The sequence below is a fragment of the Bos taurus genome, chromosome 24, assembly GCF_002263795.3.
Source record: "Bos taurus isolate L1 Dominette 01449 registration number 42190680 breed Hereford chromosome 24, ARS-UCD2.0, whole genome shotgun sequence".
Lineage (NCBI taxonomy): Eukaryota > Metazoa > Chordata > Mammalia > Artiodactyla > Bovidae > Bos > Bos taurus.
The window spans coordinates 30669077-30683291 of NC_037351.1; the positions used below are offsets into that span (position 1 = coordinate 30669077).

At 41.5% G+C, this 14215-nt stretch overlaps 1 protein-coding gene across 8 annotated transcripts in view; it reads left to right on the forward strand.

The window, feature by feature from the left end:
* The first annotated feature begins 720 nt into the window (after positions 1–720).
* The window catches only part of SS18 (SS18 subunit of BAF chromatin remodeling complex), a 76437-nt gene continuing 62942 nt past the window's right edge, over positions 721–14215 (forward strand). For 2 of the 8 annotated variants that reach the window (XM_005224075.5, XM_024984383.2), the window contains exons 1-3: positions 1211–1319; positions 3969–4045; positions 13818–13902. In XM_005224075.5, coding sequence (XP_005224132.1) covers positions 1251–1319; positions 3969–4045; positions 13818–13902 — 231 coding nt within the window. In that variant the 5' untranslated portion in view covers positions 1211–1250. 8 annotated transcript variants of the gene reach the window in all.

Genomic DNA, 14215 nt, shown 5'->3' on the forward strand with positions numbered 1-14215 from the left:
TTATTTGAAACTTATATTTTCAAATAAGGAAATTTTCCCTTTTTTTTCCCCCGGTTTATTTTATATATTAACCGAGGGATTGATTTTTGAGCCTCATTAATGTTGGGTGACATTTTTATATAAACTTTTCCTTCGTGTTACATGAAAGTCTAATTTTACTGTGTATTAATAAACCCTGCACCAACATATTACGGACCTTTGCCCATGTCCCTTCCACAATTTGAAAACTTTTGGCTTTTCCCCTCACACTGATTAGCTTGGGCCTAATGTACAAGCAAGCCAGTAAATACATAATTGCAAAAGAAAAGCGCGAGGGTGCCCTATTTCAAAACCTAATTCCAAAGATGCAAGTCAGATGAAACTGACCCACATTTCCGTCAAGGGTTTATCCTAAGAGGGGAACTCTGGGCGCTGCAGCCAAGTTGGCCGACTGCCCCTGAAGTACAGGACATAGCCTTCGTTTCCCGATTTTGGGTCGCGCTTACTTTCTAATTGTTCGGCAGGGCTCTGTGTGCGCACGAGACCGTGGACTCGGAGGTGCGCACTTCGAGGGCGTAGCCGAGCCATTCAAACCAGCGAATCGGCGCTCCCCTAGTCCGGCCACCCCTGCCCCGTCTCAGTAGATGCTCCACGGGTGCGCACGAAACTCTCGGGTTCTGACCTTCCTCTTCCCCTCTCAGGGTACCCGCACAGCTCGGGGCGGCCACTTCTACCCAGGAGGGGGTAAGGATGAAGTTGGCAAAACTGCTCGAGCTATAGAGCGGAGCGCCGAAACGCCGCCGAGGGACACCCGGGCGCGCGGAGAGAGAGGCAAGTGGCCCCGCGCGAAGAGGGCGGGCCGGCTCGGGCGCTCGCATTTCCTGTGACAGGGGCTGCCCTAGCCGCTCCCTCTCCCGCGGGCGGCGGGACCATTTCCTGAATCGCTGAAGCGGAGGGAGGGCTGGGGCGCGGCCCTACCACGAGCGCAGAGGGCCGGGGGTGGCTGGGAAGGACAGGCGGAGGAACCGGAAGGCGACCGAGAACAGGGACGTTCTGCCGGGGCCGCGGCTCCCAGGTACCCTGCAGAAACCGGACTAGCTCGCGCCCGAGCTTCTCCCGCAGGCGGGGCCGGCCGGCTGCCCGTCGGGCGCCGGAGCATCCCCCCTCCCCGCGAGCCCGACGTGGTTCGGCCCGAGAGGCCGGCGTCTCTCCCCCAGTTTGCCGTTCACCCGGAGCGCTCGGGACTTGCCCGTAGTGGTGACGGCGGCAACATGTCCGTGGCGTTCGCGGCCCCGAGGCAGCGCGGCAAGGGGGAGATCACTCCCGCCGCGATTCAGAAGGTGAAGCCGCGCGGCGTCGGGGATGCCAGGCCTGGCCCGCGTTGAGGAGGAGCCCGGGGGTTGGGCTCGGGCCGGGCTTGTCGGCCGCGCCGGGGGCGGAGGCGGGCCTGCTGGGCGGGCGGGCGGGTGTGGGAACCTGAGCCGCGGGGCTGCGCCCGAGTGGGTGGCGGAAGGGGCGAACTGCTCCCCTCGCGGAGTCCTGCGCGCCCCTTCGGGCTTCTTCCTACCGGCACAAAAGCTCGAGTAACCGCCGCCCGATTTCTCTGGGGATGGGGCGGCGTTCGCGCGGCGGGGCGCGTGCGCCCGGCGGCGGTGGCCGCGCGGGGCAGGGCTGTTTTCCGAGGCCCGCGCCCCCCGCGGTCCGCGCGTCGCTCCGGAGTTACTTTGGCGTCGCCCCGCCCCGCGCGGTGCGGCGGCCGCCCCGGGTCGACCCCACCGCGGGTCCCGGGAGTGGGCCTAGGAAGAAGTAGGAGCGCTGCTCGCTCTCGGCGCTCGGCCGCAAACTCCGGCCGAGTTGGGGAGCTCACAGCAGAACTTGGGGGATGCTGCGGGAAACCTCGGCCGAGGCTCCGAGGCGGACGAGGGAGCACCCTCTAGACTTCGGGGTTCTCTCGGACCCGCTTCTCCCTCTGGGTCCACCCCCGTCCCATTTACAGCTGCAGCGCCAAGCGTAGGCGCCGAGGCTGCGGTGGTGAGCAGGATCCCTGCCTGCCTTCAGGGAGCTTAGGGTCGAGTGGTGGAGACCGACTGAGCCTCGTGATCAGTTTCAGAAGACGTGATACACACGCGGGGAGCTGCGCTGTGGCCGCGGTTACTTGCCAGTTGGGGACACAAAGGTTTCTTTATTGTTTTCTGCCCCTTGTTGCCTTTGAGCACGGCAGCATTCTGAATTTTAGTGAACCAGAGTTTGAAAAGTTACTTGCTAAATTTTGCAGTTTACCCTAAATAGTTCGGTTTTGTTTTATGCACCGGAACAAAGATGAAAGTGTAAAAATACAGTCAACTTTTAAGACCACTCAAGACACCACCATCATATGCCTAGTAGTTTATGTTAATAGGCTTCTGTTGACTCTCAGGCTCTTTACAGTGTGGCGTTTGACATTTGCCCAACTGTTGCTTTATTTATGAAGAGACAGGCTTGGCATTGCCTGGAAATGCAGTGCTTTTTGTATAGCGTGCTGGGCGAAGTCTGCGGCCTGGCAGACAGCTCCGAGTACACGTACTCAAAACGTGTTTCTGGAAGGCTTCACTTTTTGGACTGTAGAAAAGTTCTGAGTTTGTATTTCCTATAAAGAGTTTTTCTTACTTACATCTTAAGATAATTTATCGTGGGTGCCTAACTCAAGAGATGCTGATCAGTTAAAGTGTTCATCCTCAGCTCAGGAGAGAAAAAGGATCCCACATTAAGTGCCTGCTTGTATAGCGTGAGGGAATGACGTTAGATACGAGACAAACCCAGACGTTCTAATGGTGAAGATTGTTAAACTGTGGAATCTACTGAGAAGATAGGTTGGGAAATCGTTAGATTGGAGGTTGTATTAAAACACATTCTAAAGACAAATTTTTTGGCATCTGATGAGTAGATATAAGAAGAAAACTGCATTTGTTTCTTTTGAAGGGCATGTTAATGTTTTTTTTTTCTCCACCAAGTAAAGACTGATTCATGTGCAAAAAAGAGGTCACACTTTTAAATGGATCTTCGTGTTTAATTAAAAGAATTACATTAACTAAATTGAGAAAGAGTGGTTATGATATTAAAGCTTTGAAATCCTGGAAGGGTGGGGGCGGTTGGAGGAGGAACATCTACTCCTGTCCCTTGATAAATCTGAGCTTTGACATCTTGAGTGGTTTGCTCAGGATAGCATCACAGTAAAACTGGCCTTTTAATTGCTACATCAGTGCTTTTTCCTCAGAACCACTCTGCTTATTTAACCCTTAAAGCCAGTTTTGCTTTGAATTGTTTTCATAGTATGATAAATATATGCTTGTTTTTAAACTTTTAGGACAATTATAAGGTTGGCTCATAGGGTCTGTGGTTAATATTATAGTACTTACCTAGAAATTACTGGCATTAATTATTGCATATTTGGAAAGTCACAAAACCATGCTGCATAAAACTTGGATAAGATCCTGATGGCTGGAAAAGATTGAGGGCAGGAGGAGAAGGAGGCGACAGAGGGAGAGATGGTTGGATGGTATCATGGACTTTTGAGCAAGCTCTGGGAAAGGGTGAAGGACAGGGAAGCTTGGTGTGCTGCATTCCATGGGGTCTCAAAGAGTCAGACAACAACATAAAACTTGGAAGCTAACCAGCTATCTCCTTAAGCCTCCTGTGCTGAAGTTTTCATCAGTTTACTTCATTCAGGATTAGGACAGATTAGCTTCCACTGTAGGGGGCACAGGTTCAATCCCTGATTGGAAACTAAGATCCCACAAGCTGGGTGGCAGTGGTTAAAAAAAAAAATTAAAAATTGTTGATTAAACATAACATCCCAAAGATATAAAATAAGGTCTTTTGTGCAGAGCTATATTGTAGGTATAAAAAAGACCTGTGGATTCAGTTCCTGTATAAACTTTTCTAGAAATCTTAATTTTTTATTTTACTTGATGCATGAGATTTACAATAAATTTTTTTTACTTTTATTTCAGATGCTGGATGAAAATAACCATCTTATTCAGTGTATAATGGACTATCAGAATAAAGGAAAGACCTCAGAGTGTTCTCAGTAAGATTGATATGAAAGTTTTTTGGTATTTCTTTTTCTGTGTTGGTTAGTTTTTTAACTTTTCTTTCTTTTTAGGAATAGCTTTATTGAGATATAACTTACATACCATATAATTCACCTGTTTTAAAGTGTACAATTCAGTGGTTTTTAGTATATTCATAGAGTTGTACTATTATCGCTTTGATCAGTTTAAAACATTTTCAACAGTCCCGGAAGAAACCCTGTGATAAGCAGTCACTCCCCATTCTCACCTCCTAATGACACACCCGCTGATAACCACTAATTTGCTTTCTGTCTGTGGAGATTTGCTTATTGTGGACACTTCATACAAATGAATTCATTCATTGACTGCTTTCTTTTAGCATCGTGTTTTCAGGATTCATCCATGTTGAAGCTTATATCAGTATTTCCTTCCTTTTTATTGCTAAATAATCTTCCACGGCTCTACCACATTTTATTTATCTATCAGTGATGAACATTTGGATTGTTTCCAGTTCTTGACTATGATGAGTGATGCTGTGCACATTTGTGTGAAATTTTTTTGTGTGACTTTTCTTGATTTTTGTAAAAGAAAAATTTGTTACTTGGGCTGGAGGATATATCATTTTTTTCCTTACACTTCTTATCCTGTGTTATAAATGACTTCAAATTTCTATAGTCTGATTTTTGGAACAGTTAGATCTTCACATTCATAGTTAACGTGCGTATTCTGTTGACTCTTGAACAGCTTAGGTTTAAACTACACAAGTGTGCTTACATGGATTTTTTTTTCAGTGTAGATGTACTGCAGTGCTATATGATCTGTGGTTGGTTGAATACATGATGCGAAACCACTGAGGGCAAGCTGTACGGTTATACTTGGATTTTCAACTGCAGGTGGCTCAGTGTCTTCATCCCTTTTGTGTAAAGGTCAACTGTACGTGGTTGAGAATGTAAAGTTTACATCTAATAAATAGAGAATTGATTATCACTCGTAAGAACTGAACTTCTTATTTTAAAGTAATGATGTGTCTGAAATAAACAGTACCCTATATCTAGTAGGATCTGATAGAGTGGAACAAATTGAATATTTTATCAAAAATCTTTAGAACAGTACTGTCAGCAGAAATACATTGCAAGCCACATAAGTCATTCTACATTTGCTTTTGTGTGTGTGTTAGTCACTCAGTCGTGTCTGACTCTTTGCGACCCCATGGAATGTACCCCACAGGGTCCTCTGTCCAAGGGATTCTCCAGGCAAAAATATGGGAGTAGCTAGCTATTCCCTTCTCCAGGGGATCTTCCTGACCCAGGGATTAACCTGGGTCTCTTGCATTGCAGGCAGATTCTTTACCATCTCAGCCACCAGTAGGCACATTATACAAGTAAAAAGAAACAGGTGAAATTATTTTTAATAATATCTTACTTAACTCATTGTTTCTAAAATATCACTTCAATATATAACCAGTATAAAAATATTAATCAGTTAATTTATGTTCTTTTGTTTCATACCAAGTCTTTGAAATCCACTGTGCATCTGATTCTACTAACATCATCTTGTACTAGCTTCAAGTTCAGTGTGTCTAGTGGCTACTGATGGAGAAGGCAATGGTACCCCACTCTTATCACTCCTGCCTGGAAAATCCCATGGATGGAGGAGCCTGGTGGGCTGCAGTCCATGGGGTCGCTAAGAGTCCGACTCCACCGAGCGACTTCACTTTCAGTTTTCACTTTCATGCATTGGAGAAGGAAATGGCAACCCACTCCAGCGTTCTTGCCTGGAGAATCTCAGGGACGGGGGAGCCTGGTGGGCTGTTGTCTGTGGGGTCGCACAGAGTCGGACACGACTGAAGCAACTTAGCGGCAGTAGCAGCAGCAGTGGCTACCATATTGGACAATTCACTTGTAAATACTTTTCTCCCACTGTTGTTTTGGTATTCATCTATTTCCTGAAGATCTCACTGGTCTGCTCTCAGAAAGGTGTTTTTCAGCAACTCTGGCTCTGCACGGCTTTCATTCTGTGCCGGTCTCTTGGCCATTATCTGATTAACCCCTTTCCTAATTTTGAGTCCTTCATGACTTCTCCATGACTCTTTCCCCTTTGCTTAAAATTATTTTTGAATTAAAATCATAAAGCATAAAAGTTTGTAGAGATGAAACTTTGTAAAAATTTTTATTTATTTTAATTGGAAAGTAATTACAGTATTGTGATGTTTTTTGCCATGTATCAATATGAATCGGCCATCGGCATACACTTCTTATTTCTCATTCTTATCTCTATTCTCCATAGAGGTAATTATTTCTCACTCTTATCTCTATTCTCCATAGAGGTAACTACTTAACGGTGGTTTAGTTCTGTCTTTCCAAACATTTTTCTGTGCATTTACAAATATGTGTTCATATTTATATAAACACATTCAGACATTTTGTTTTCAATAGGTTAAAGTTTTATAAAAGGAATGGCTGGGTCAAAAACTGTGCTGAATCTCCAGATTACTCGATTGTATTGTACTGGTTTGCCTTCCTCCAACTAGGTTTGAGAGACCTAGTTTCCAACCATGTCTGCCAGCAGTGGATAGTGGCCATCTTAAAACTTTTTTTACATAGATTGGTGAAGAGTGGTATTTCTTCCTAAAATTTTTTATTTTAAAATATTTTCACTCTTACAAAAAAACATTTCAAAGATAGTAGAAGAAATTCCTGTGTCCTTCCCTGAAATTCCTCAAATGTTAATGTATTAGCAACCTTGCTATATCATTAATTTCTTCCCTACATGGTTTTTCTGAAACATTTGAGAAAAAGTTACAGACATGATTCTCTCTTACTTTTATAATATCTTTGTGTATTTCATAACATATTTCATAAAAACAGGCACAACTTCTTAAGAGTCTAATTGTTCAAATCAAGATTCAATACTGTTGTCTAGTTTCAGACTTTTTAGAAATTTTACCAGTTTTCCCGTTAGTGTATTTGCTCAGGTCCACAGTCTGGTACAGGAGCAGATGCTATGTTTAGGTTGGTCTCAGAATCCTCTCATCTGGACCTGTCCTTCAGTTTATCTGTTCTCTTTCATGATGTTTACACTGTTGAAAAGTACAGGCCAGCTGTGTGGTGTGTCCCTCACTGTGGAGCTTGCCTGCCGTTCGTCCTCGATGAGACCCATGCTCACATACTTCTGCCGTCTTCTCGGTGCGTCCGCGGCGGCTGTGTGACCGTGGTCTGTCCCAGCATTCATGATAACTTTGGCCAGTTTGTTACGGTGCTGTCACGTCTGCCAAGATTTCTACTATAAAGTTACTATTTTCCCCTTGATAATTCCTATGTTTTGGGGAGATACCTTGAGACACATGTAACACTGTTTCTTAGCCTGTTTCTACATGTTCATTGTAACATCCACCAGTGATTCTTGGGGCTTCCCTGGTGACTCTGGTAAAGAACCCACCTGCCAATACAGGAGATGCGGGTTCAGTCTCTGGCTTGGGAAGATCTCCTCGAGAAAGAAATGGCAACCCACTTCAGTATTCTTGTTTGGGAAATCCTTGCCAGCTCCTCAGTCCATGGGGTCGCAAAAGAGTCGAACACGACTTAGTGACTAAACAGCAGTAGACTTAGTGACTAAACACCAGTAACAACAACAGTTCTTAACTCAGTTACTACTGTGTTGGTTGCCAAAAGGTGACAGAATCTGTCTTTCCTTCTACATTGTTTGGAATCCTACTGTAAGGAAGAAATTTCCAAAGCTCTGCTCCCATTCATTCATTCATTGATTTATATCTGAATGGACTTAAGGATTTTTATTGTATCCTCTGGATTATAATTTGTTAGTCTGTATATTTCCTTTTTCAAATTGTCCCAAATGCTGGCCACTGGCAGCCCTTCGAGCTGGCTTCTTGATACAGCTCTTATTATTTTTTGAGCATTTACAGAATTTTATTGCATGACAAAAGGTTCCAGGCTTATCTTGTACTTTTTTTCTGGCCCAGTCTGGAATTGTCCATTTCTCCAGGCCCTCGTTCTTTTTTTGGAAAATAATATTCAGAAATTAAGATCTGAATGCTAGGATCTTATTTTCTAATCATTTGTGCATTTTGCATTTTATGTCACCTCTGCCATTTCTTTTACGTATATTTTCTTTGATGAATCTTGCCTGTTTATATGTGAAAAATGCTTCTAAGAAATTACCAGCGGAGCTACTTCCTTAGCTTAACTGTGGCTGATCATCAGTTGTCAGGAGATCACTACCTCAAGTTGGCTGTGGAATAGTAACGGCTGTGAGGCACTGATGAGAATAATCGTTTTCACTTGGGGCTTTTTTCTTTTTACTGCCTTCATCCAGCACCTCTGCCGGTCCACATTCCCCACCCTCCCCCAAGCCCCGGTAACCACGAATCTAACTTCTTTTTCTGTGCGTTTGTTTTCGAAGCACAACTGACCTATAACACTGTGTTAGTTCCTGGTGCACAGCATAGTGATTTGATCCTCCTGTACATTACAAAGTGATCACCACACCTGTGACTTTAAAATGCCAGGCAGAGCCGAGGGCGTAGGGTTGGTTCAGTTTCCTATAGGCCTTGGCAGTAAGTGACGGGGATAAGACGTATTCAGATCTAAAACCCTCTTTTCCAACTTGTTGGCAAAAGTTCATCCTGTCTTATTCTTTATATTCTCAGCATTTTCGTGCATACTGTCATTTTCCTCTTTCTCGGCCTATTGGCATAGACCTCATTTGCTCACATAGATGTATCTGGTATAAATGGGGCCTAAATTGATTTAGGTAGAATCTTAAATTCTGCTCTTTCTCTTGAATTTAATTTCATTCTTAGAGTTTTCCAGGTACTCTTTATTTCTCAAGTTGTCAGAATTGGTTTAGGAGTGAAGAGAAAAAAAATCTCTCCTCTCAATGTTAATAAATGTTCTTGTTTCTCACAGGAGGAGAAGCGAAAGGAAAATAAAGAGAAACGTCAATGACAACCATTTGGGAATTGACAGTTCAATTTTAATTAAACAGTTCCTTAAGATGTGATAACTGCCTCAAGCAGAGTTTTTTATAAATAAAAAAATAACTTTATTTTTATGAACACAGTATATATATTGTAGAAAATTAGGAAACACGGATATATAAAATTTAGAGAATGAACACCATATTCTCATCACCCAAAGATTTTTTGCTGATTACATCAACTCCATGGATGGTAGGCCGCTAGGCTCTTCTGCCCTTGGAATTTTCCAGGCTGGAATACTGGAGTGAGTTGCCATTTCCTACTTCAAGGGATCTTCCTGATCCAGGGATCAAACCTGTGTCTATTGTGTCTCCTCTTTGGCAAGAGGATCCTTTACCACTGGAACCACCTGGGAAGCTCTGTTGGTGTGTATTACTCTTTCCTTAGCTACATACATACATTCATTCACACACAGCCATGTAAGTCAGTGCATCTCTGTGGAGCTTGTACACCCAGCTCCTCTTCGCTTGAAATTCTGACAACGTACATGTAAGAATATATTAGTGCTCTCTTGTGGTGTTTGGTTTGAGCATTTTCTAAATGATTCCATATATTTGCTTAAATCAGCCCTTTTTGTTTTCAGGATGATTGCATCTATTTCAGAATGTGTTATAAACAATTCTCAAATGAAAAATTTGTGTTCATCATAATATAAATGAATTTTGTTTAAAATCTCTAGTTATGAAGATAACTTTTATTCTGTACATTGTATTCCTATTAACCTATAAATATATCTTCATAGCTTCTAGGTAAAGACGTCTTTTTCAAAATGAAATCTCATGATTTTTGATTCATTTTATAATTATATCAGTAAATTCAGTAGTGGTTATTTAACTTTTTTCAGGGTAATTGATATAGTGGCTCTTAGTGGAATCTTTGGGAAGTGAACTGCCTCACAATTAATAGGTTAATAATTAAGGCTATTTGGAAGTACCTGTCGGTATTTATTAGGCAGTTACCATCATCAAATATAAGATGTTGAATATGTTTTATATCTGCCCTTTGTTTATTTAGTTTTTTTATATAAAATATACTGCTTTAGAAATTATAAGCATATACATTGAAAACTGCTTCAGTGATAAATTAGTAGTATTTATAGAATAAAAAAAGTTTCTCAGAAGAATATTTGTAGAAGAATTGAGAATAAGCTTATTTGGTGAGTGCTGTAAGAAGAATGCAGTTTTACCAGAGAGAAAACCTGATGAAGTTACTTACAAAAGACCCATTAAAATTTTTCATTTTTACCTCTCCCCTTATATTAGATAAAAAGATTTGGCTATTGGGACGGTTGTAGCAATTTGACTGTGTTCTGTGGATTTGATTAACATTGTATCAGCATTCATTTCCTCCTTAGGATGGTTGTACTGTAGTTATGTAAGGGAATATCCTTGTTTTTGGGAAACTGACAAATGTAGTATTAGGAGTGATAAGTATTATGTCAGTAACTGACTCTCAGATGGCTTTGGGAAAAAGTGTGTAGTTGCATGCATGTGTATGTTGATTTGTGTGTTTAGAGATAGTCTGAGACAAATGTAAAATGCTGACAGTTAGGGAGTGTGGGAGAGAGATATTTGGGAGTTCTTCATACTATTCTTGAATTTGGGATTATTTCAAGATTAAAAATTAGGATTTGAAAGTTAGGGAAATGTTTTAAAATACTTGATAAAAGGTGCTGTATTTGAAGATACTTAGAACTACAAGCACTTTATGGATCCACTCTCACTGCCAGTATTTTTTAAATGGGGCCTCAAGAGTGTGGCAGATTAAATATTTTAGTACTGATTGACTGAGTACCAGTAACCATGACTACAATTTTTCTTAAAGGGTCATAAGTAAGCCATAGTTCTTCGTAACGTTGGCATTTTTATTTTTGATAGGGCAGTCAGCAAATCTCATATCTGAGTACGTGTATTAGAGCCTTACCAGTACTCAGAAAAAGAGGAAAACTTGAAGGAGTAGCCTTTGAAATGCATTATATGTTCTAATTAAAAACGGCTGGTTGGTTTTTTAAAAATGGCAAGATTGTGGAACCCTGCACCTTAAATTCCATTTAAGATCCCTACGGAATAATGAAGTAGTTCCAGCTGGTGGTGCCTGTCAGTGCTGTTTGATGAATTTCAGTGGCATAATTATGAATTATGAATAACTTCAAAATATTATTTCTTGGTCCTTATTTGTATAAGGGTCATTGTAACAATATTACGTATGATTGAGCAGCGTAGTATATAATATATGTGAGGAGGAACGTAAAGAACCTGTAGACTTGTTTTTAAACAACAATAAAAAAATAGTAACAAAAGGAAACAAACCTTGGGAAGTGTTAGGTATGTCTTACCTCCACGGTGGTGATATTTTCACAGGTGTTCATGTATGTCCAAACATCAAATGGTACATATTAAATATGTGAAGTTCTTTATAAATATCAGTTATAACTCAATAAATCTAAAAAAACCAAGCAAACTACAAAAGCATAATCTTGTTAGTTAAGAACCTTCAAGTTCAGTGAGAAATAAGTTTTGTTCCCCACTAAATAAGAAAAAAGTAATGAAACCAGTTTTTCTAACAGGAAAAAGAGTTTACTAGTTTTTCTAACAGGGAGAAGGCAATGGCACCCCACTCCAGTACTCTTGCCTGGAAAATCCCATGGAAGGAGGAGCCTGGTGGGCTACAGTCCATGGGTTTGCTAAGAGTTGGACACAACTGAGCGACATCACTTTCACTTTTCACTTCCATGCATTGGAGAAGGAAATGGCAACCCACTCCAGTGTTCTTGCCTAGAGAATCCCAGGGACAGGGGAGCCTGGTGGGCTGCCGTCTATGGAGTCGCAGAGTTGGACACGACTAAAGCGACTTAGCAGCATCGGTAGTTTTTCTAACAGCACAGAATTTGCTAGGATTTATGGTGTCTGTTGGGATCTGTATTAGAAGGCTTTATTTAGCAGAATAAAGGTGTTTTTTACTTATTTCATAATTTTAATTTATTTACTGTTTATTAGTAAATGAAATTCTAAAAGAATAATGATCTGATGCAGATTTTAAGTTTGTATTTTGTGTGTTTACCAACACAAGTAATTGAATCACTGCTAATTTCAGTCTGGTTTCATTGGAATTAATTTTTAAAATTATGAAGAGAGGCTTAGCAAAAATTATTCACAAGTAAATAGCAATAAACATGTTTAGCCACTTCACGCCAATAATGAGAGTTTGCTTTATTTTTTAAAGTTAATTCGTAATGGTGTTGGTGTCCTGTTCTTTACTCCATTTCAGTGCTTTAGCTTGTAACTTTTTTTTTGTAATTCAGTTCTGTAGCTCAGTCATGTCCGACTCTTTGTGACCCCATGAACCACAGCACACCAGGCCTCCCTGTCCATCATCAACTCCCGGAGTTTACCCAAACTCATGTCCGTTGAATCGGTGATGCCATACAACCATCTCATCCTCTGTCATCCCCTTCTTCTGCCTTCAGTCTTTCCCAGAATCAAGGTCTTTTCAAATGAGTCAGTTCTTCGCATCAGGTGGCCAAAGTATTAGAGTTTCAGCTTCAACATCAGTCCTTCCAAATGAATATTCAGGACGGATTTCCTTTAGGATGGACTGGTTGGATCTCCTTTCAGTCCAAGGGACTCTGAAGAGTCTTCTCCAACACCACATTTCAAAAGCATCAATTCTTCGGCGCTCAGCTTTCTTTATAGTCTAACTCTACTACTGGAAAAACCATAGCCTTGATGAGACGGACCTTTGTTAGCAAAGTAAAGTCTCTGCTTTTTAATTGGAGACACCTATTTATTGTCTTCTCGAAGAAGGCAGTGGCACCCCACTCTGGTACTCCTGCCTGGAGAATCCCATGGACGGAGGAGCCTGGTGGGCCGTAGTCCATGGGGTCACTAAGAGTCAGACAAGACTGAGTGACTTCACTTTCACTTCTCACTTTCATACATTGGAGAAGGAAATGGCAATCCACTCCAGTGTTCTTGCCTGGAGAATCCCAGGGACGGCAGAGCCTGGTGGGCTGCCGTCTATGGGGTCGCACAGAGTCGGGCACGACTGAAGTGACTTAGCAGCAGTAGCATTTATTGTCCTCTATATGCTAGGTCCTGATAGTTGGGCAGCACAGCTACAGCGGGCATAAATTATTGGTCACTGCTACGGGAATGAGGATAAAAAAACGCGTGGTTTCCACCTCCTTTCTGACATTTTAACAGAGTGTGTTGACTGTACTTGACTTTGAGGTTTTTGGCAACACGAAAATGGCAGAGGAAACGGAATGAGCATATCAGTTTTGTTGACTCCTTCATCCTAGATCTCTTTGTAAATGTATTGGGTTAGCCGAAAAGTTCATTTGGATTTCCCCTAAGGTGTAATATATAATATGAAAAACCAGAAGAACTTTTTGGCCAACTCAGTAGTTTGTGTGGAGCCCTTACCTGTCTTAGTATATTCCATTTTCTATGCTGTACAGTCTTGTACAAGGTATTAACCTTTCTAAACCTCAGTTTCTTCATCTGTAAAATGGAGAAGATAAGAACCTTTACCTCCTAGTGTTGGTTTGATGTTTAAGTATATAAAGCATGTTTAAGTATCTAGCATATGGCAAGAGCCCTGTGTTTATTTTTGTCTTTGAATGTACTTATTTGCAGTTATTTTGCAGAAGAACTAGGAAAAAATTGAAGTGCTGCTGATGTTCATGTAACAGGAATCTCTTACTAAAAACTTGAGAAATAGAATGCTGTTTGTGTGTAAGCAGATAGGAAGAACATGATTTTTTAATATTGACATTTGTTTTGTTTTAATAGGTATCAACAGATGTTGCATACCAACTTGGTCTACCTTGCTACAATAGCAGATTCTAATCAGAACATGCAGTCTCTCTTACCAGCAGTAAGTACCTTTAAAATAGTGGGAAGTGTAGATAATATTTGTGGAATTCTGTACAGAAGGACCGATTTTTGTTGAGTGATTCTGAGATTTGCTTAGGAATCCTTCCCTCCTCTGAGAACATGAAGATATTCGTTTACATGATCTATTAGCTTTAATCTTTTGCCTTCATATTTAATTTGAATTAATTCATCTAGAATTGATTGGCTGCCCAAGGAAGTTGCATCTATCCATCTATTCATTCACCCATCCACCTACCTATTTATTCATTTATTTTGATGTGTAATCACACAAATTATTTAGGAACAGATCTGTA